At 37.6% G+C, this 23,531-nt stretch overlaps 1 protein-coding gene across 4 annotated transcripts in view; it reads left to right on the top strand.

Moving 5' to 3' along the window:
- DLG5 (discs large MAGUK scaffold protein 5) overlaps positions 1 to 23,531 on the top strand; it is a 93,258-nt gene that overhangs the window by 28,905 nt on the left and 40,822 nt on the right. For all 4 annotated transcript variants that reach the window (XM_057365185.1, XM_057365184.1, XM_057365188.1 and 1 more), the window contains exons 2-5: positions 5,013 to 5,081; positions 15,774 to 15,939; positions 21,044 to 21,187; positions 22,305 to 22,488. In XM_057365185.1, coding sequence (XP_057221168.1) covers positions 5,013 to 5,081; positions 15,774 to 15,939; positions 21,044 to 21,187; positions 22,305 to 22,488 — 563 coding nt within the window. The remainder of the gene's footprint in view (positions 1 to 5,012; positions 5,082 to 15,773; positions 15,940 to 21,043; positions 21,188 to 22,304; positions 22,489 to 23,531) is intronic.

Genomic DNA, 23,531 nt, shown 5'->3' with positions numbered 1-23,531 from the left:
TAAGATTAAATTGTRCAYAGCTGAATTTAGAAAAGGTAGGTAGTGTCAGGARAGGGTAAAAAAGTCTTTGGACTTTRTTACTCCTCTGCTTGGAACCAMAAARGACTGACCCTTCTATTTCCATGTTGTGTAAATAGCACAAGGCCTTGGTGTGATTGTGGTTATGTTTGCATTAAGGTGCCTTTCTCCTTGTCTGTCTCATTCTCAYGCTGTGCAGGAGTGAGTTAGAGCTGTGTCAAACCCCTTTGTCCTCCTTTCAAAGTCTCTGCAGGGCAGGAAAGCTATGTGGCTTTAACTGTACCATTATCAATGAAGTAAATCAGTTCTTWTATTTATGGATGGGTGTAGGTACCTGTTTGCTCTTGATGACTTGTCCCAAAAAAACCAGTTTGAACCACTATGCTTATTTATCATGGGCAAAGTTTGAGTTGTTTGCGAAATGCTCCGGTTAGGCATGTGGTGGATGTTCTTGTCACCTGCAGTTCCAGGTTTGCTCACAGCTGCTTTTGTAGAGGAAATACCCAGCTGCAAGATTCAGTGAATATCTTCAGAGCCAGTGCATGGCAGATCCATGTGGTCTTGAGCTCCTTGGGCAGTTTTGTTGTTGTAAGGGCAAAGGGAACATTGTATTCTGGACCATTTCCAGTTATAATCAAACAACTGCTCCCCCCAGCAAGTAGGAGTCCTGCCAAAGTCAGTTTGGTTTGGTGCATGGAGATGTGGATAAAGCAATGTTTGTCATGCTGCCCTCTCATCCAGTGCGTTGGATTTCCATCAGAAAAATCATTTGCTGGCAATAAATTGAATCAGCTGGCAGTCACTGTACTGGAAAGGGAGGTGGGAGGAGAAGCAGAGTTTAATTAACAATGGAAATTGGCAGCGGGGGAGCATGGAGGGTTGTTTGACRGCATCCTTAAACACAGAGAAGTAGCAAAAGAAATTTGTGCCAGTRAAGACTCCCAGTCTCGGTCCTACAATGACCTGAGTGTTCCTAGTTAGAAACCATGCTTAATTTAGGAGTCAGTCATACTGCACATCTAAATGCAATCCTTAAAGATGGATGACCTACCAAGGGCTGTGCAACCAGGATCAGAGCACTCCCCATCTTGGGGGGTGAAACACCTCATRTTCCTTGAATAAACCCCTTGTTCTTCACATACTGAAGCAGGTTCAGTGTACTTGTCTTTTTGGCCCYGTGCTGTGGGTGTGTATCTGACAGAGGAACTATTCCTACACAGTTGAGTTCATGTAATGATGTTTGGAAGGTGAAATAGCCTTCTTTGCGTCAGATTATAGATTGGGGGGGGTGGAAAGAATTAGTGGATTGAAAGACTATGTGCAGTGAATTTTGTAGAGGTGAATCACTATACCTTATTTTGCCRCTCCAGTCCCCTTAGAGCTGTGAGCAGAGCCTGCATATGTACATGTGTTTGTATGGATAGGTTGGGAGGTTTCTATGTGGTAGTGGTGATTSACATCTTAACTCTTAATTGGAACATAGTGTGTTTTTTCTCACAAGCCATTCAATAATGTTCTAGAAGATAGCATATTTGATCCTTCATCCTACTTTCTTACAGAAGGTGCCAAGTGCAAGCTTGTTTTGGAGGCTTTGCTTGGAGATTAGCTGACTTGGCTTTTTTCAGTCTGTCTGTGAAGAGCAGGTGATGAGCAGTGTTACATGGTGTTTCACAATTCACAAGTTAGAAAGACAGAAGAGAGAAACATTCTGTTAATTTTGTGTGAATAGTTTAAAATCCCATCARTCTTGATTTGGTGTCTGATGAGGATATTGCTGGTTTAGACAGTTGCTGTCTTAGGACGTGTAGCTCATCTCTGGATTTTTTTTTCCTTTCTGTTGTTTTTTTTTCCTCCCTCCACTATCATTGTCTTTCTTAGCAAGGAAAATACATGTCACTCTTTTTRTGTGGCTGTTGTGTGGTGAAAGATGAAGGCAAACTGGAACACCGTTTTCAATTGTCCCTGGAAGTGCCTTCCACACTTATGCAACAAGTTCCTTTCCTGAATTTGCAAGTTCTTAAGTGGCCTTCCTGTAATCTGATTAATAAAGACTAATATTATTCAAGTAATAACTTGAAGAAATTTGACTTGCTCTAGTTATTGAAAATAGAAGGAAATGAGATGCTTAAGGTTTTCAAGTATATACTGTAGCAGTTTCTAAATCSCTGTGCTCTGCCAAAACTGTTTAGCATAGCCAGGAACTGATCCAAAGCTTATGTCTGGATGAGTAAAAAAGAAAGCAAGTCTGCMATGTAAAGACAGGATGATTATGGTGTTTTCCTTCTCTGTATCAATGTGTATCTGTAAAAGACATATTTGGTTTTTGGTTTGCTTCTGGGGTTCAGTTTTTGTTTGTTTGGTTGGTTGGTGGGTCTTTTGTTGATGTAGTTGTAGAGTTTTTTTGGTTTTTTGTTTTTTTTTTTTTAATTTTATTTTTAAATGTGTATAGATTCTACTATGTTTTTCAGAATCCTATCATTGCAAGTTGTAATTTTGAACTTCAGGAACATGTCAGCAATTGTTATAAATCAGTAAATTGAAATCAAATGTAGCAAGTTTTACCACTGGGGGGTTTCAGTATGAAAGGTCAATACTAGCAGAAAAATATTGAAATCAACTATTTGTAAAAGTGTGGTGAAAGCCATGTGAGATCCTAGGTGTGAAGAATTTTCAACATTAATCTAAGAGAGTGTTTATGGCTTCTTGTTGGGTTTAATGTTCTGATCTTATATTTTTATACAATCTGACAAGATGGATGGTCAGAAAACAATAAGAAAGGAAATAAAGTGGAAAAATCTTTTGGGAGAGGCATCCTGTAGAGTGGGGAAACTTTTCCTGAAGCATTTGCAGGTCCCAATGATGGATTGCTAGTTTGATCAAGCAGAATATGCCAAGTACAATTCTACTTTAGCCTTCATTTAATACAAGGATGTGTGTCAATACCATACCTAGAGATTAATTTTAATATTGTGACTGCTGTGAGACCTCTGGTTRTTGTTTCTGATGTTTACTAATACTGCTGCTGATGACAAAGGTGGCACTTGTTACAGATAATGAGCTTTGCACCCTGTGTAGTTTAAAAACAAACCAAAACCAGAGAAATGTTACTGGATTGTTGTTAGAAGGGAGGAATTATGAATGGGTCAGATGATTCCTCCCCTCTTCCCAGTTGTAGGTTTTCTTGAAAACATGCCATGCATACCGGATCTTGCGTTCACAAATATGAGCTAATGTTTTAAGAACTTCGCTTTGGAGTGTCATATTTCTCCATTCATGAARTCAGCTTCACAAAACCTTTCTGTCCATTCCAGAGAGCAGAATTTAACTCATTGTAAATCCTGTCTCTGGCTTGTGCTGCAGGACAGGGAGATGGAGAGGATCAATGTGTCTTGAAGATAAATAAAATGAAGATGAGTTAAGATGATGAGATTTTGAGTCTTGTGTTTCTTCACTCTTAAATACAAAAGCAGCTAGCAATCGTTACACATTTATTTAGGTGTGGAACTCCTGTGTAATTTTTTTAAAGGAACTGCGCAGTTTTGCCTTCAATTGCTGAGCATAATAAAGTGTCGCTTCCTGGCACAAGATGTTGTTGTGCCTGAGTCCCACGCAGTTTTGATACAATCTCAGTACACATTGTCTGTCATAAGCATGTCCTACTCTGTTAATACATTGATTTGGTTTCTTCAGCTTTCCTTACGATTCTGATCAGTCTAAGTTCAGACTGCAAGAAATACTGCAAGAAATACTGCAAGTCATAAGAGTTTAGAATATATAAGGAGGTTCAATATAACTGATGCAGAAGTTATTTTACTTTTAATAAGCTTTAATTAAGTAGGAATACTTAATTATTAAAGCTTAAATAATTATAAGCTTAAATAATATAATAATTATAAGCTTAAATAATTATTTGAAAATGTTTGAAATGGAAGCTAAAATGTGCAGCAGTTTTTTTCTGAGGCCAGTGTGTCAGTGACATGCTCGTACTGTTTTGTCTAAAAATCTGAACAAAACAAAAAACTTATATCCCCTACAATCAAATAGAATTATTTATGACCAATGTATTTTAAATAATTTTTCATACAGATTTGTCAGATTAAACAGTCTACTTCAAGGTGCATTTCTTTTTGCCTCAATTCTGATTTTTCTTTTTTAAACTTTTCTGTTATTGCTTGTGGTGTTGGTAGAATTATTTATCGTATCTTACATTTCGTTCATCTAACACTATAGTAGTTACAGATGTCATGCTTTTCTCTCATAGGAAGCAGAGGATATGAGCAAAAACTAATTTCTTTCTTATTTTTTAGCTTATCTTTTCTTCCATCTATTTCATGCAGTTACTCATGCTGCTTCTCAGCTTTTATTTCTTAGTTTCAAAGAAACTGCAAGGAAGAAATACTGGAATATGAGAAGGAGGGACTATAGGAAAGTGAGCTCCTGAAAGGATCAAAACTGTCTTAGAGCTTGGCTGTTGTGAGCCCAGGTCTTACATCCTGGCAGGTGCTGAAAATAGAGCAGATTTCTAAAGGCTTTTGTACATAGTCATTSCCTGTCTTCACTGTAGTGGATTTATCTGTCTGTGAGGGATGGTGGAGCTGTTTAGTTAATGTTTTGAAGCAGGACCTGTCCTTCTAGTTCTTCTGGTAAATAAAATCTAGCATAGTTCTAAAATAGCTAAAATAAAAGACTTCACTGTCTATTGATCTATTAATACATGAGAAAACTTGCTGCTTTGTAGGTTCTTGCTTTTAAGACCAGWTAATGGAAATTGCAAATGGATGTAAGCAAATTTTATTTGCAAATTCAATGAAGTTTTTAAGTCTGAATGAAGTTTGAGGATAAGAATACAAATGAATGAATTAGGAGTTGGTACATGTAAAGACACAAGAAACCAAAATAAGATTGTCACTGTTGTTGCTACTATCACTCCTAATCTTCCTATTATAGACATGAAAAATAATACTATTATTTTCTATTTATTTTCTTCATTCTAGGGTCTACTTACAGTGTGCTGTCCATAATGCCTTCKGACTCTGAAAGCAGCAGTTCTCTGAGTAGCATTGGTGAGTAAMGTATTAACTTAAGAACTTGATGAGTGTATCTTTTGGGAACTGGGAGAACAAGTTTTTAAGTTTGCCACTGGGAAGGGTAGAGGGATCCTGGTCCTAAAATCAAAGAAGATGGACTATAAGATGTAGCCATCCATCTTCACCAGGAAAAAACGTGCTTTTGTGCATGCAAGCGAAGCGTTCTCATGGCTGTTTGCAGTTGTTGCCAGWAAAATCTGTTACATTTGGATACATTTGATGAACTGATACATTTGGATAAAGTGATGTAACTATGCTTTGAGTTACTTAATAAAATTGTGTAAAAATGGCAACGTTGTATTTGCACAGGTCTGAACATAGAAAAATATATACACGCATGTGTATGTGTGTATGTATCTATTTATGTAGATGTGAAAATTGTGATCAGAGTCAGAAGGGTCATAGTAGTTATAAATAATGTKAGCTAAGGCCATAGCCTTCTAAACTTTTGACAGTGGCTGCAAAGTTTAGCTTTTTTTTTTTTTCCTGTGTTCAATTAATTGATTCATTTTCTCTGTTTTTAAATAATTGGTTAAGGTTGGAGGTAAAAAAATACATTATTAGAGATGTTTTGTCCATGAGATGATCTTGAAACAGCTCCATTAGCTGTCAGTTTTCCTCATCTTTTCTTCTACAAATACGTTCTGTTGTGAAATCTGTGTAAAAGTCATTTGCCCTGGATAGGGAATGTAGGCTCTTACATATTTAAAGTTCCAATGTTGTGTCAGGCATCTGTAAAGTTCCCTGACAGCCACTTTTTAAGGATGTGTCTTTTTAAGGATGTGGGTAGACATCTGCTGCAGTCATTGGGTTGAACTTTTAACTCCAGCAAGCAGGAACAAGATTTCAGGCCTGAATGAGCTATTTACTGAAAATACTGGAAGCTGTGACATGTTAGTTCGATTTTAATCAAGACCACACATGTATGCTATTATCTGAAGGAAAGGGAGATCTAATTTGCTAGAAAAAAGTTCCTAAATTTTTAGGACAACCACACTCAGGCTCCTTCAAAGAAGGAAGCTATTCTAAAGTGAAATGGAGTAATTTTGTGGGATAGTTAGATGAAGGTATGGCTGAGAGATGAGAATAGCACATTATTTGGATCTCTGGWCTTGACATAAAAGCCTGTCCTCAGAATCGATTCATGCCTTTGGAGTATATGTGTTATTTTATAACCTGAAAATTAAGTGCCATGCTCAAACAAAAATTGTGATCTACTATTCGCCATAATTTTGTTTTATTTAAATGGTTCATGTAAGCTCARTATTTAATATTTAATAGTTTAATAGCCMGGGGAATTCTTTGTTTGAAGCTGGCATGTTTATTTTATGGTGTGATTATAGACTTGTTATTGATTAGTGAGTATGATTTTTGCTTCAGCCATTTTTTCACTCTCACATCTTGTTCTGCAAGAGACAATATTTTTTGTGATCCAATATCGATAGAAGAAATTGCTTAATAACCGACATATACTAATAGACATCTTTGCAAGTCACTTCAAAGTCAGATTATTTTAATACTGAACTGATTGATGGAATGACAAACCATGATAACTAAAACTGCCTGAATGCCAGCTCCCCTAAGGCTTCATATTACTTGCTTGAATAGAATCCCAAAAAATACTGAGGTGCAGTAGCCTCTGAGGAATTTCGCAATCATCTTCCCCCCACTCACAGAAATAATTTTCACAAGGGTAATTCTGTGTGGTGGAAATCATGAATTTAACCTATGAAATGGATGCATCAGTGAAAAAAGGTAAATAGGTCATGGTTTGGAGACAGTGCAAGCTTTTGAACATGTTCAGTTTGATATTGGTAGTGTGTGTATATATGTTCACACACATATAAAAAAAAGAGTATTTTTAGTTCCCCACTCGTAGACCTTCCTCACAGGAAAGATATGGAATCTGTTATATTATACCTGCTTTCAGAACACTGTTTTTTGATTAAAAYCTTAATTCTGTTTGTCGAGCAACTCAGAAACAGTTTGGCACATTTGACTTTTCAGGGGCAATCCAAAAGGTTTTGGGGCCACTAATTATGCCCAGATAAATCTTGAGAGAGTTAATCTTAACATCATCTAATTAAGAGAGATAATACAATCTTTCATATGCAGTCTTTAGACTCCATAGTTCATTAATGTAACTAGAGACTCATATGTCCATGTGCTTCATTTTTTCTCCCCAAACTGTAATTACCCTAGCTATTGTTAGAGATGGTTTCTGATGCCAGCATTCTTAATTAAATGATCCTTTTCTGAAATACTTCCAAGTAAGTCAGGAAGTTGTGAATTGGAGATGCTGCCRTATGTTTTACAGCTGTCCTGGGTCTGAGTTAATTTATGAAGCTGAAGTATATAACAATGGACTTATTTTCCAGAAGAAGGACTCTGATCTAAGAGATAATCTTAAATAGAACTAAGATCATCATTAAAAGAGAGTTCTGGAAAAACATGGGCTCAGTTCAATAAATAAAGCATGGTGTTAGGATTTTGAAAGGAAGAAAGATGAGGCAACATAATTTAATCACTATATAAACCCAAGTCTTGGGTGTACTTGCAGTTCTTATTCTGTCATTGAAAGCCCAGAGTGCMACAAGCATGGAGAGCAGCAGCTCAGATGAATGAACAGTTCCCAGCAGCTTCTGTATGGGCAATCAAAGGATGTTCTGGGGTTCTCTCAGCCTTTCAGCAATGCCAGTGTAAGAGCAGAGCAAGGAGTGATGTGATTTGCATAATGTGACTCAGAGATGAGYTTAGGCCTGGTCTATTCCAAGTACTGTGTAGCCATCCAAGCCTTTTTCTCTTTCCCTGCCTATATGGGGATTGCAGAGCATGAGGAATGCAAGGAAAATTAATTTCCATCCTCATGTGTGTGTGATAGTGTAAGCAGTTTAGTGGAAGAGTTTTTCCCCCCTGTGTAACTGCAGGCTAGCAGCCTTGGAGAAGAAACTTTGCCCTTTTTTAAATKTTTGTCTGGATGTAAATAAGAATGCAGAGTGACAGCAGGTTTTCATGTAYATTTTCCTCATTATTCAAAATTAATTTAAATGGCAATGTTTTATTTTTTTCTCTTTTGCTTGCCTCCTTTTCTTTCCAGTGTATTAAAAAAGTTCATGCTGTGCATGTAAACAGGTATTAATAATGGTACGGAGAGCAAATATTCACAGTTTCTTTTCAAAAGAGGTGCAGTACAAACTGCTGTAATGGTGTAATACCACCACTGTGTGTCAGCCCCAGCTTTGTCCCCTCAAAGGAACAAATCCTCAGTAAATTGTCATGGTCTCTCTCTGTATTTCCTTTCTCTTTGCTCTTGGCCAATGACAAAGATTTTTGTGTGTAAATAAAAGCATCTTTCATCTGCCCACTCCTTGTGCCCAGCAAACTCTCTGAATGGAGCTACAATCCTGTGTCTCTGATATCAGAATAATTATTTACAGAGATTCAGTGCCTGTTGTGCCAAGCACAGAACAACAGTGACACTTAGGAATTGGATAGAAACCAGTAACACAGCTATATGTGACAGCCCCTGGCTAGTCTCCCACTTGACCAGTCACGATAATAGATAGGAACAGAGCACAGAATTAAGACCCCTTTTTAAAAAAAAATGTTAAAAAAAWGTGTCAGTTTGTATAGTGCACTTAATAATTTGTCRTTTGATGCCACGACAGGATTATGGTTTCTAGAATCAAGCCTTTTTTTTAGCTATCCTAGTACCATAATGAAGCTGCTGTGTTCTTTTAGTGCTTTAAAAATGTTTTTCCTCCCCTCCTCAATGCACAGATGTTTGGGTTTTGTTTTGGTTGGTTTGTTCGTTTGTTTTTAGGAAATATTTTTTAATAGAACACAGCACCTTCTATGCAGGCGACAGGCTGTGACTCTGAGAAGATCCTCCATAGTACTTTTTATTATGAGCTTTTAACAGAAAGGCATTGCATACTCTTCTATTCTTTGAATGTATACTGAGTTCCTAATTAGATGATTTTTGGAATGGAAAAGATGTTCCATCCTTTCACATGTATACATTTTTTCTTTCCACAGCCAATCCTCTTTGCATCGTTTTGTTTACAGTTGCCGGTCTTGTAGCTGCTTCATTCCACATTGCATATGATCACCTTTATCTTTTAACAGGCTATTATTTTTCCTGTTGTTCAGTTCTTTGCAAATGAACTTTTTTCATCAAAAATGTTTTTTCTTCCTCTTCTCTGTTCATATTACTGTGCCACATTTTGCTGTGGGAGCTTACAYAGAATCAAAGAATGGTTTGGGTTGGAAGGGACACTAAAGATCATCTCATTTGACCCCCGTGCCATGGACACAGCAGTCTGTAATGAACACCACTGGCTCTACAATTTTATGCTTTTTCCTTGCAGCCATCAGGTGGTCMTATATCTGTCTCCAAGTTGTCCAACTTCCACTTCAACTGACAGTATTTCCTTGCTTAACACTTTCTTAGCTTATCAGCCTGATAGGCTATTTACAGATAGTTCTTCACTAATTGCCTTTCAAGTTGCCTTATTTGAGAGCCTCGATTCTTACTCCAAAGCAAACATCCCCCATCCTCCCATAAGACTGCTTCCCAACAATGTTAGCCTTTCACTCCTCATTTTCATGTTGGCCATTTTGACAAGTGTCCTTTCGTGTTGTTGTGATTTCAGTTGATTGCTTCATACTTTCCACAGCTGTATGTAACAAAGTAATTGTTTTCAGTATTCACAGGAACTGTTCAGTTGCAGGTGTGGCTTATGATGCTCTTTCAGTCAAAAAGAAACACTCTTTCCTTGTCTGAACGAGTTATTTATTTTCCCTGACAGCCTATAGTAATCTCTCACTGTGCTTCTTGCCATTTTTTTTTTTTTTTACTCACACGAAGTTTATCTTTGCTAAAGACATCTCAGCAGTTAACAGCAAGGAATAAGTGACAATATTACTCTTGGTGAAAGGGCAGGAATGAATAAGAAAAGATACTAGCAACCCTACCAGTACACCACATCAGAATCCTTTTCTGTGCTCGAGTCATTGCCTTTGAGCTTCCACCTCCTCKCCAGTCAGTCTTTTACAGGAAAACAACTTCTGAATTAAAAATTTGGTCTCAATAATTGAATTAAAGCTCTTCATATAGATTTATTTCCTATGTAGTTAACTAACCATTTATATTGCTGGAAACAAGACTTTTAACCTGGAAATAAACAWACTCTTACACACACTTAAAGTAAACTTCACTCTGATTTTCCTCTGTGAATCCTCTTGATCCTTAATCTTTTAAATGTTTTTCTGTGTGCTTCTTAATWACTATCTCCTCTTGAGTACTAGGCATTCTGAATRGCTTTAGTGTATTATTGCTGTCTTTGGTGTCCATTTCAGGCAGCTGTAGTTTGACTTTAGTCATGCACAGGGTTCTCTCAACTTCTTTCTCTTCAAAGCTACTCAAGCTTACTCTATGGACATCATGCCCATCATAACAATAAAAGAGTTAACTTTACTCATTTATACGGATGCACTCTTGGAGAAGGGGCAGTTGGATTTTTGTGTGAGACAACTGCTAATGAAGAGCTGACCACTTTGCTTATTATGGCATCTTCTTAAAATTTTTCAGATCTGTGTAGCAATTTTAGAAGATTTGATTGGTCTGTAATGAWTTGAATGCAAATAATGTATGTGAATATCCATCTCCAGCACTCCAGACAGCACCTCTGGAGCTCGGTGTCTTTCACTGCTCCCTGAGGCCCTTTATCAGTCTGTGCATTTAGGACATTCTTTTGGTGATGGTGGCTTTCTTGTGGGGCTGTGAAGTTGATGTGGTGAGTCAGTGCTCACAAGCCCTGCAGGAGAAGATGTGCAGGATGGAGTGCTGGAGGAGTTTCATCCCCTTGGTTGGTGTGCAGCAGGTGACCATGGTCACTGTCCCCCTGGGTTCAGGATGGACATTTTTGTGTGGGTTATGCTTTCAGTACACTGTCATAAGCCTGACACAGGTAGGGTTTGAATCAGGGAGCTGCTATAAATTCAAACCCAGAAGCTTCRGCTGTGTTTTCATTGGTCATGGGCACAGGTTTTGCTCTCAGTTTTATTTCAGCAAAATTCTACAAGGACTTCTCAAATTGATCAATATGCCTGACCTCCCCGGCTCTCCATCTCCTCTGGTATTTTTTAGTATTAGGTTGTAGATTTTCTTTCATGTTGACCTTTCTAGAACCACTGCTCACTTCTTTCTATAATCTTAAACTTATTGAAGCTGAAAGTTTATTTTAGATGCTGCTGGCTTTGTTCAGGTTTTTATATTCTGAATTAAAACATTGTACTGAAATGCTACCCATCCTTATGTCCTTGCATGTTACATGATTGTCACTGCTTTCATAATCTGTTAAGTTTTCTGTCAGTGAAACTGTTTCTGCAATTCGCTATTCTACCTTTCAGTTTCTTTTTCTCTGTGTACTGCTGTTTGTTTTTTCTAACGTTTCATTTCACTTGCTTGCAATTCTGTTCTGTTCTCTCTGCTGTTTCAAGATCACTTCAAAAGATACATCTGAAGAAATGTATCTAAATGATAACTGGCATGTAATTTAGAATGTAACCCTCTTCTAGTCTTCATAAATTATTGAAAGAAAGTAAATATTTTAGAATATGTTTTCCTACAGCATGCATAGGTCTTTACTCTCGACACCTTCCCTAGCTTGGCGAGAAACCCTRTTGATCATGTTTTGCAACACATATTGCAAGTATTTTTTTAAATTTTCAGTCATGATTTACAAGGCCATGAAGCAATAATATCCTATTTCTGTTGATTTTCTTTTTTATGACAGAAAACAATGGAAAAGGCTTGAGCGTAYAATGAGTAGACTCCTGTTTTCAAGCAGGAAGGAGGACAAATTTATAAGAAAAATCATTGTAAAATTTAGGCATTCTGTTAACTTGTGACAGATTGGCTTCTGAATTAGTTAAATCTGTTAAAAAAGTGTATTTGTCAAAGACAAAGGAGTTTATTATAACTCAAAATATGTTAAATTATATTTCTGTTTTTACACTGGTACCCATTTTCTTATCTCAACATTATATTCGTTTTGCACTATAGTACATTTTGGTCAGGTTAATAAATTTTCCAGCCCCGTTTCTGTTAAAATGTTCTTCTATCCTTCAAAAAATATGCTACCTCTTCCCCAAATACAAAGCTAACTAAGCAGTAGTTTCTGCATGGACGTACTAGCTCTTTGATCATTGTTGATTAGAGTAACCATCAAGAATTTTATTGGACTGTGAGTTCCAACATTTGGGCCATAATACAGAAGAAGTGATTGCTCCAGCTTCTGTTTTTAAGGCTTTTCTTTTATATAACCTGTGATGGAAATCCAGCAAAATCTTGTTTTAGATTAGGTCAGTGCATGCTCAGTACTCACTGACTGTACTGCATTATGGGCAGAGTGTGTTCTCTCATTACCACATCCCTGCTGTGGGCTGTGCAGGGCTTGCTGGATGCTGCTCACCTGGRCACTGYCAGRGAGTSACTYCCAGAYGGTCCAGTTCTCAGAACCCAAGTGYARCTTRTGTCAGAAATGAGTTGTGAGCTTTATCAGAGCAGATGAATGATTTACACTTGGCAGGACAGGCAGTAAGTGCCTTTTCAGAAATCCAGGCTGTCTGAGAAAGRAGGTGAGTTACTGAAAGGTGACATAATTTGGATAATGGAGATTTAGCCTTCAGGCTTGTGCGGTTTAGGATCCATTTGAGTGGTTAAAGTACAAAAAGGAAGTACTTTTGTGTAAAATATGCAGTCAGATGGRAAAAGAATACAAAGCTGGAAGCACAGGTCACTTTGCTTCTGCTGCATCAAGATGTCATATGCAATGAAAGGATTTCAGCATTCAGCTATAAGAGCTCCTTTAAAAGAAACCAAGGCTATGGAATTTTTMTGATGAAAAAAAGATTTTACTGAATGTGTGTGCTTGTTTTTCAAGTATTCAGAATTTTCATTTAAGCTTGTAAGACCTTTTGCAGAGCTATTGAAAAAGGAAGGTTGTTAATAAATCAAGCAAAGGTAAATTTTGAGTCTTCTTCTAAGGATAAGAGTGGAAGAACTGGATTATATTGATCTCTTTTTACAACACTTAACAGGTGTACATCTCATGGCTGATATTATGTGTCAAAAATATCWTTGCATTAGAGATGAAAGTATCTGTTGATGTACTTGCAAAAATTGACAAGTTAATGACAAATAACCCCTTTTGGTACTTAGACAAATGGCTTCACATTAGTGAAAAAAAGCTTTTTTCCTAAGGCTAATTAGCCCATCTTTATTTAAAACAGACTTTTCTTTCTTGGCACAGTTTTGGGATTGTATGCACAAATGTTCTTGCCTGAAGATTGTCACTTGGATGCTGTCAAAGCTGTTGGGGGAGAAAAGAGCTGGAGGAGCAGAGGTGTAACTGGCTGGCTTTGGCTGTGTTTCCAGATCCCCAGGGCAGCTGTTGGGTGCTCGTGTAGGTCTTGTATGGCAGACATTGTCCATGGGGCTGCTGCCAGGGTTGGCACTGATATTAGTGATGGATTTGTTAATCCAGTGCCCTTTGCTCCATGCAAAGCACAGCAGCCTTCCTGATTCATCTCCTCCTTCCTCTTGACCTCGTGCATCCTGTCCATGGGTTTTGCTTGCAAGCAGCTCTAGGATGACAAAAGCTTGTGAAGTTCTCTGTAAGGATGAGAAGGGTTTTTTTCCAAGTTACGCCTCCTGTGATGTGTCAGCTCAAGTGAGATGATGTGCAGGTTGCCATTGCATTTACCAAAGGMTGTACAGCTTGTCAGTACTTGAATTTGCTTTGTCTGCCTTTACCTTTTAGTTTGTTTACGAAATTCCTTTTTCACTGATGTGCCCAAACTATTTCTAATGAATACATGTTGTCACTTTTTATATCTGTTTATTTCCTCCATTTATTCCCTGTATCCCCTGTATCATGTGTATTATTACTGGTTTCTGTATAAACTTCCCATACAAATATGTTGACTATTTCTCATCTAAAAGAAAGGATGATTTCATTTTGGAAGTGTGAAATCCTTCATCCTTATGGATCAAGGGATGCAGGAGTGAAAAAAAAAAAAATGGTAGGAAAAGCATCCTCCATGGAGAATTCTTCAGAATGATGCAAGTTTGTGTTGTTCTACAGAGTGCAGGTCCTTCCTGYAATATTTTATTTCTTCAGTTTGTTATTAGAGCCTTTGCATACGTTATTAGGTAATAGTTAGATTAAAAGAACAGTCTGTGCTCATAAATTATCATAACAGAATTACAGCAGCAGCCAGAAGGTATAAAACCAGGGATCCTATTATTATAGATGCTGTGCATGTGATAGCCCTGATGCTGCAGTTTTTTTGGTGTGGGARCTTCAAAGCACAGGTAGTTCTGCTGGAAAGTTAGAGGGAGTTTTTACATTCTGCAGTATCTTCATGACCTGAGTTTGGAGATAAAAAGCTAATCCTTTCAATTCATTAGCATTTGATTCAGTGAAATAATTTTGAATTTCTTTCTTTGAAAAGATAGTGATCAGAGAGCATTGTTTTACTATTCTGTCTTTTGTTGCTTCATTAATAAAAAAAAAGCATTGTGAGGGTGCATCCTAACAAATTAGTACATATGTCAACAACTTGTTTCAGTTGTATAATTTTGCATACTATTTCTAGAATTTCTCTTTTGGGCAGAAAACAATCACCTGTATATGTTTAAACCTTTAACTTTCACATCTGTGACCTGTATCTTTGAGTCTGCTCTCATGTGTCAGAGAGACACATGAGCAGAACTACACTTACAACTTAATTTTAAATAAGCAGAAGTAAAATTGGAATTGAATTAGTTGTCAGCATGTTAGGAAATTATATGACACACTCTGGGGAAAAAGACATYGATGTGCTCTTACAGTTTTCTGAGAAGACAGTAGCCATCATTGTTCAGCTCTGATGTTTGGAAAGCTGAGGATTGCAAAGTCCCACAAAACACTTCAATGGATGACTGCCCCTTAGAGGAAATTTGATATGTAGTCCAGTTGCAGTSATTGTAATGTGCTTGTGTTAGTCAGTGTGAAAAAAGAAGCCCAGTTTTCATGATTTATTGGTTAGTGAAATCCTTAACTTCACATACTAGACTGAAAAACCGTGACCTGTGAAAACATAGAATTGCATTAAAACCAAGTGTTGCATGTATATAGCAGAACAGTGTTTCTGTGCTGCTAGATAAAGAAAAACCCCTGTGCTGTAGGAGTTTCTCTACTGTCACTGGACTAAGTTGAAGTGGGTAAACTATACTCTTATTTTTTGGGGTTTATTTTAAGCATGGACATTGTTCTTTATTTTAAAGAACTTTTTTATCTATGACTTCTGTCACTGTGGTAACTTCTGAGGTCTTTGCAATTGTCACTACAAACTTGCCTTTTAAACTATTTATAAGTTCATGAGTAAGCAAGGAACCTGCCCATGTAAACTGAACTTGCAACACAGAGCCCTTCTGCTAGCATGGAATCTGACTGGGGTTAGTCTTCTTTCAACTCACTGATGAAAATTTACATTGTTTCATTTTTGAACAGGATTCTGTGAACAGAAATACCGGATTTTTTAAAAATTTGTGTTATCTTCTTTAGTAAAGTTCTTCTGAGGCATTCACTCACTGCCARTTATTTATCTCTTTGTCAGGTACGACTGGTAAAGCATCATCTCCACCCCCTGTGATAGACACGAGACAAATGAGTGAGAAGCTGGAAACTATTTTATATCAGCTCCGCCAGGTGACTCGAGAGAGGGATGAGCTGCGCAAGCAACTTGCACTTTCATCTCCTGGGTCAACCTTCGATGACTGCAGGTAAACAGAAAGGAAATGGAGCATTTTCACTTTGTTTTTAGTAGTGTTTTCCAATGTCTTAAYACCTGCTTGCCTGTAAAGTTTTAAGGAGCTTGCAATGTCCATATATGTTGCTTGTAACCTGCTTGCATCCTGATGATGCGGCCACATCCATGTTTCAGAGCTTCCTGTTGTATGCCTATTCCCACTTTGTCCAGAAATTTTTCTCTGGGACTGAGGGGAGAAGGTTTCATCTCCATGTTGAGAAAAGAAAATGGGCTTTGTTGTGGGAACAGAAAGAAGACAGTGGCTGAAGCATTTGGTGTTTTGAAAACAAGAGAGAAGAAAGAGAAATAGCTCTGAATACTTGGCTGGAGAACAGAAAGGAGGATAGGAAAAAAAATCTGAGCTATTCCTATGCTTCTGCAAGGAGAGAGAAGTTTGGATTTCTGCTGAGTAGAGTAAGTGTTTTTTAGAAGATCAGCTTCCTGGTATCCATACATTGGGGRACTTATAGGAAAAATATGTTAAGAATACAAAATTCTCCTCTGTTGAACATGTCTTAAGACCAGGAGGCTTATTTAGYTCATTTTGGGGGCTCTTAATTTGGGGTTGATATTTTATGAAGAAGACAGTACTCAGAGTATGAGTTAATTGAGGGTTTTAAATGAGTTAATAAGGGTTTTACTGGGCAGGAAATAGAATCAGTTTATTTTGAAGGGTTAGAGGACTGCTAATGTTTAAATGTATCTGGGTACACAGAACACTTTTTGCCTGCACATGTGTAGAGCCTTGGAAGAAAATTGYGTGTCATTAAATCTGAAGTAAGAGCCAAGAGCAGGTTTTCTGGAAGGTGTTGCATGATGTGTACCTTCATTAAACACTTTAATGTTTTGTTGTAGTTGTTTGTTCCGTAATCAGCTGTGTCTGTATGTGGTCAGGTGGTTAATTAAACTTTTTGTCTCTGTGAGAAGGTTAAGATTTGAACCAGTGAACTGGCATTGAGAGGATCTGGACATTTTATTAACTCAGTAGTTTCTCATCTTAATTCCCCCTTCCTCCCTCCCTGAGTTCTGAGAGCTGCTTTAAGAGCATAATGTTCTATAAAATGGCCTCAAAGCATTGTGGGGATGGGAAAGGAAAAGGTTGTCAAATGTCAACATCTTTTGCACAGCTTCCAGTTTCTTAGTTTTATGGAAGGATTTCTTCTTTGAAGTTAACTAGAGCTTAGGCATAGAGGATTTTATAGCTCACAATAATCTTCTGCATAATCCAGGATGCTATTAATATGGTTCTGATGAGCTGTCCTCTGGACTGTGCCCTAGTTTTCTCTTTGTCAAATCAATCCTTTGCTTTCAGTGTAGGATTTGTATGTTGTATAAAACATGAATGTTTACAGCTTCAAAAACAGCCCATCAAAAGAAACCTTGTGTTTGGGCAGTTTTTGGACAGTACATGTTAGATGGAGAATGCTGGCTTCCAAACAATCAAATATTTCAAGTGCGTGAAAAGAATGAAGATTGTTCTTTTCCTTCAGTGTAAAAGAAGCTACTMCTCCCATCTGCACACACATCTATGGTTTTTGAAATCTTACTGGCATTTGTTTTACTTTTTGAATTCTTTCCTCTTAAAAAACTAATCTTCAGCCTTCCAGGAGTCAAAGCCCAGACATGGTTACTGTTAATGCTGAAGTGTGAAAGCTGAGAGAGGATTATGTGGATGGTGACTTTTACTACCCTGACTTTAYTTTCCTGGCTGTGTGTGCTGCTGTAACTATGGCTGTCCCAAACAAGGTGGTGCAGAGGCAGACCTTGAAACGTCACCTTGGATGCTTCACAACAGCTCACAGCACATTTGTAGTCTGGGCTGCGCTGGCTCAGGAGGTTGCAAAACCCAGAGCTGCTTTCCAAAGCAAATGTTGACTAAGAGCAGTGGAAGAGGAGCCCCAGCAGTGCATTGTGATGTGCTGAATCAGATCAGCATGTGCCATCCTGCTGGACAGGAGTAGGATTGCTCATGCTGTGTTTATGGATTGACASTGACTGTACATGTGCATGTGTGGTGGTGACTCAGCAAAGACTTGACCAAATCATGCTCAAGTCACACTTTATAGGCTTAAACTTGCTATTATTACTTACATAACAGTAGTAGTAGAAGAGAATCACAACACAAATAAAACCCCTGAAAAACTGTCCTTCAGAAGAGACTGTTTTATGTGTAATCTATAATTGTTGGAATTACAATTGTAAAGGGTAACACTTGGAAGTTGCTGGGTAGCCGTCACTCACAAAATTGGACCTGTGGCTGACATTAGCTTTTACATCAGCATCAGATACATGTAAATGCCACAAATGCAGCTTTGATTTATGGGTAAGGTAATTCCATTATAGCACGAAGGATTTTTGAAGTTCTTGTACAAATAGCAGAAAAACAGTTGGGCCTTTGACACTAGCATTTAAAATCTTGTTAGTGTTTGAACAAGTGTTTTCAAAGTAATAACTGATATTTCTCCTTTATTGAAATCATWGTTTTTGGTATTTTCTGGGGCATTTTAGCATAAAACTGTGATGATCTTGCTTAAGTAAGAGTCAGCCGCTACGTGCAGTTGAATGGCCTGTTGTGTTGCAATAGTTTTGATGTTTGACTTCTGACCAATATTCCTTCTGTTCTTATTTCTGTTTTTCTTCCTTTGACATAAAGCCTTGGAACAGCAGTGTGGAACATATGGCCTTGGATATCCATGTGATTTTTATTTCATGTAGATGAGGTAGAATGCAGAATGTTTTTYGTGGCATGGTTGGCCCTTCCTCATTGTGTAGGTTGGCTGACTTGTGTAGTTACCTACACAGTCTCCATATGTTTATAAGTGGTTTGTTGGAGTTTTTAATGTTGTTTTGGTTTGGGTTGGGTTTTGTTTGGTTGGTTGCTTTTGGTTGGATTTTGGTTTTATATTTTAGAGTAATGTCAGTGTTACTTCAGCAATGTATGAATCCACGTGATGGATGTTAGACTTGCAGAATAAGTTTCACCACAGCTTTCAGAGTGGCCTGACAGTTTAATATGAACATCTGTTACAAGGTCTCAGTAAGCTTAACGTTACAACTGAGAGTTAAACTGTGCTCCAATTAATGCTGTCATTTAACTACTGTGGTGGACAGATGGTAGCTACTTTCAATAATTTCACCCTAAGGTCTAATTTAAATCAATAACTTGGGGTTTTAGTCATTCTGTCAAGAGTGTGAACATTTAGAATCAAGTTTAATTTATGCTAACTAGGTTTGTGTTTTGAAAGAATAACCCTTCAGTAGTTGCAGTAATGTCCATAATGCTGTGTAACATTCTACTTTTGGTACCCCTCAATAATGGATTTAAAAATTCTCTAAAAGACACCCCTGTAGACATGACCTGAACATTTGGTTACTTTATATGATTTTGGATTTTAGTTGTTGGTAAAATTTATTAATAAAGGAAGGTTATTTTGTTTTGTTTTTCCCCAGAAATCCTTCTTTTTAGASAAAGGAGAAAAGGAGGAATTACAATTGAAGGCCTCACTGCTCAGCAACCCAGATTCAATTGAGTTGCCAAAATGTACCTTGTATCATACACACACTGCCTGAAAATGTGTGAACCAGATGTGGCTGGCATTTTTTTTTTTTTTTTTTAGGTTTTTTTAACAAATCTTACCACTGCAATAGTGCAAAACCATTTTCATTATGATTCAATTGCCAGCTGCAGTTCAGTTCCAGAATCCATGTTGCTGTTTTTTATATGAAGCATGGAAAATTCTGATTGCTTTTCAGGCTGTGCTTACAGAGAAACCATTTGGGGGAGTTTGAGGTTTGAGGGAGGAAGAGTGAGCTGTACAGCAGTGGAGCAAATCTGATATGCAAATGAGCAGTGTTAAATTAGAAGGCAATTGTTTTCTTTTGGAGACATTAGTTTTCTTTTTTGGTGGTTTGTTTGTTATTTTTTTCTTTGCCCATGGGGTTATAAGAGACCCAGGAGATGATACAGGGACAGATGTCAGAAGATTCATTTTGAAACTAGAAAATTCAATGGTGCAAAAATCCTGTGTTTGTAAAGGAGGAATAGTTCAATTTAGTCTCTTTTAGGAGCTTAGTGCTACAAAGCAAGAGTATGTAATTCTGCTAATTTAGTTTCTAGCACAATATACAAATCTAATTAATTCTGATCTACAAATAAAGGTATCATGTAGAAGTACAATGCATTCTAGACATAATCTGCTGGTCAATTGCTTGAAAGTGTAGATTATTTTAGAAAATTTCACTCMCAATCATCCAAAAGAAATTTGAGTAAATCTTTTTCTTTTGACTGTCTTTGTCTTTTCTTTTGTCCAGTTTACTGAAAGTTGRTTGTTGGAGATTATATTGTGTTGGAGATTTTGTTCAAATAATTACCTTAGGGAAATGTGAGGTAAACTCTGACATGTTTTCTCATTCATTAAAGTAGCTTAAAAGAATATGGTAGCACACAATCAGGTATGTAATTCAGCAGAATGACTTGTTCAAACASGTCAAATTCTTCCAGCACAGATGTGTGTATTTGGTATCTCACTGAAAGTCTTTCTCTCCAGGCTATTTTTCCTAGGGAGTTAYAGATGATGTCCTCCAGTTTGCTGCCTTTGAGAAGCTTTTCTCAGGTCTCCCTTAGCCTGCCTGGGTGACTCTGGCAGCCTCTTCCAGCCCTACTCTGCTGCAGGACTGGGCTTTGTGCTGAGAGTTTGACATGGGGGCATGGAAAGCTGAGGGTGCTGTGATGGATTTCTTGGATCAGTTGAAGTTCTGCTCTGYGATAGTGTTGCTGCTCAGGAGAGAGGGATGTGCAGGCTCAGTAYTCTTTTTGGCCATGTTACTGATAGTTACACAGAATCAACCCGTTATTAGATGTTACATCTCAGTATAAAACTGATACAAGTTCAAATCAGTGACCTTTTGTTAGTGGTTGCATCTTAATGAGGATTGGTCAGTTTTTTAACTAAAGCATATTATAACATAAATGTCAACAATTGTTGTGCAATAGTATTCTTTTGTTGGATAGCAATTTCCCAGGCTTTTCATTCWTTTTAGTAGCCAATATTTGACCTCATATTCTTTTTCCATGCTAGGCCTAGTCCAAAACCRAATCATGACTATGAAAGGCTGAAGATTCAGTGTATGAAGGCCATGTCAGACCTACAGTCTCTGCAGAACCAACACACCAAGACCCTGAAAAGGTGTGAAGAAGCAGCAAAAGAAGCAGATTTTTATCAGTAAGTRTTAGTAAAACTGTACAAGGTAAGAGTTTACCAGTCTATGCTAGATCAAAAAGTATTAGAATATGGTAATCAATTAATACTGTTTTTTTACTTGAATTGCAAGATCAATGCTTGCATCAGATAAAACACTTCTGGTCCATTTGAAATGAGAAAGTATGGACTGCTTGTTTTACTTTTAGAAGTTCGAGATAGAAATCCCTAATATTTTCATGGGATCAAAAAAGAAAAGCTTGATTAMTGMTTTGAAATTGCARTCTAATAGTTTTATTGTCAGGCTAGAGAGCAGAATATAATCCAAGAGAATGGAATTGTTTACTCTCTCAACAGATTGTGAKAGTTCTCATGATGATTTGTGTAAGTTGTAACACAGGTTCAATTCAAATGTTATTTTCTCCTGCAGTAGTTATTAAAACCCCAAACTTAAAAAAAATAAAAAGTTGGTACTCTAAAGAATTTGTCATTTTCACTGAAATCTGAATGATAGCAGATYAATAACCTATATGTAAAAATTATGTGCACTTAATTGTGGCCTCTTCAAGAGGCTYTCAGTTGTTTGAGAGTGTATTTCTTTCAATAATTATGGCTATCATAATGAATTGGATGAACTTTTTCTCTTGAATGTAGTTGAAACATACATAGTGTGTCTTTGTTGATTGTGGAGTGTTTTTGATAGTTTGGGGGTTTTGTTTGTTTTTAAAACAGTAGCAGACAAGGAGATTTTTGTCATTTTCATCTGTTTTGTTTAGCTGCTGCTCAGCTGAGGGGCTTGAGAGAAAGTGGAAATGATTGGTGGGATAATTCCTAATATCTTGGGAATCATCATATTATGGCATTTTGTTTGCCTGCCTGCTTTTAATGGCAATGAAATGGCATAAATCCATCATCTCTTCTGATGAGGTTTAAGAGTGCTGTGTACTTTCATGTATTTTCATACTTGAATCCCTGTTTGTTTCTGGTATTGTTTTTTTCTGCTGCTTGGAATACACAAATATGCAGACTTGGGTTAGTTTAACCTGCTTTCTTAGTAGGAAGCTCACTGTTGAAATGAATGACTCCAGGACTTTGTCCTTGCATGTCAGCCTGTGAGAGCATTTTTTGTGTGCCCTGACAGCACGTTGCACAGTCGGCTGCTGAGTGACCAGTCCCAGCTGAAGGAGGACATGGACACCCTGAAGAGGAAGAACACGCAGTTGGTGCGGGAGCACAACCATCTGCAGCAGTCGTGTGAGGAAATGAAGAGACTCCACGATGAGGATCAGAAGGAGATCACAGACCTGCGCAGCCAGCAGCAGCAGGTGAGCTACAGCCCGGAGTGCCTGCTGCAAGAGATTCCTCCTTTCACAAATAAACCTGAACGCTCAGCATTGCTGCCTTTTATTTATTACTAGTTCTTGAACAGCCTCCTTACCTTGTGCAGTATCAGGGGAGACAATGACATCTTGATTACTAATTGGTTTTCTTTGTCTAGCTGGGAAAAAAAGAATAAGGGGTATTTAGATGCAGAGATGACAACGTGTGCACCTGGATTGTATATACATGATATTTTTTTWAAGTGGGTCGAGAGGCATCAAAAATCTAACTTAAAGTTGCAAAGTGATTAAAAAAGTGACCATTTTCCTAGGGTATTTTGTGGGACAGGGCTTAGTTTAAACTTGTGTGCTATGTTTGTTGTTTTTTGGGAAGAATCACAGAAGGTTGATTAATGTTTTTGAACTTGAAACAAAAAGAGACAAAATTTTCAGGACTGGAAGAGTTGGACATTTCAGAACTTTATATCACAGGCTGTCTCCAGGTCCGTGTTGTTCACATATTCCAAAAATTTAAGAAAGGGTAATACTAAGGAGCAACTGATTGTATCAGGTCCACTGTTCACCTATGAAAAAGTCAGTTTGTTTAGTTAGAATTGTTACAGTAAMATGTGGAATGGTTAAACAGAATATCTCAGTTCACTGTGTGTAGCTGATTCACAGGACAAACTTGGAAGTCTAACATTAGGCTTCAGAAGCAGAATCTCTGGAAGCCAAAATGATTATTTGCTAGGGTAAGAGGGGCAAAGGAAAGAGAAAGCAAGCTGGATGTGCTGAATGGTACTTTAGGGTACTGTAAAGAGGAATGAAGATAAGTTCTTCCTTTTTACCTGTTTTTCTAACACTCTCTTGTGAGTTCTGCTGTGACACTGTTTAGTCACTTGTTTCAGAAGACAGCAGAAATGRTTTGCTGTGTCAGCCTGGGCAAATAGCTGAACTGCTCTGTGCCTCAGCAGGGATGCACAACCTCTGAGAGAAGGCTGTTCTGTTTTGTGATTCTGTCCTGAAGTTTGAAATTATCTAGAAGCACA

The sequence above is a fragment of the Malurus melanocephalus genome, unplaced genomic scaffold, assembly GCF_030028575.1.
Source record: "Malurus melanocephalus ecotype Western Australia unplaced genomic scaffold, MMel_1.1 scaffold_49, whole genome shotgun sequence".
NCBI lineage: Eukaryota > Metazoa > Chordata > Aves > Passeriformes > Maluridae > Malurus > Malurus melanocephalus.
The sequence above is the reverse complement of the archived record's forward strand: the minus strand, read 5'-3'. Positions and strand labels throughout refer to the sequence as shown.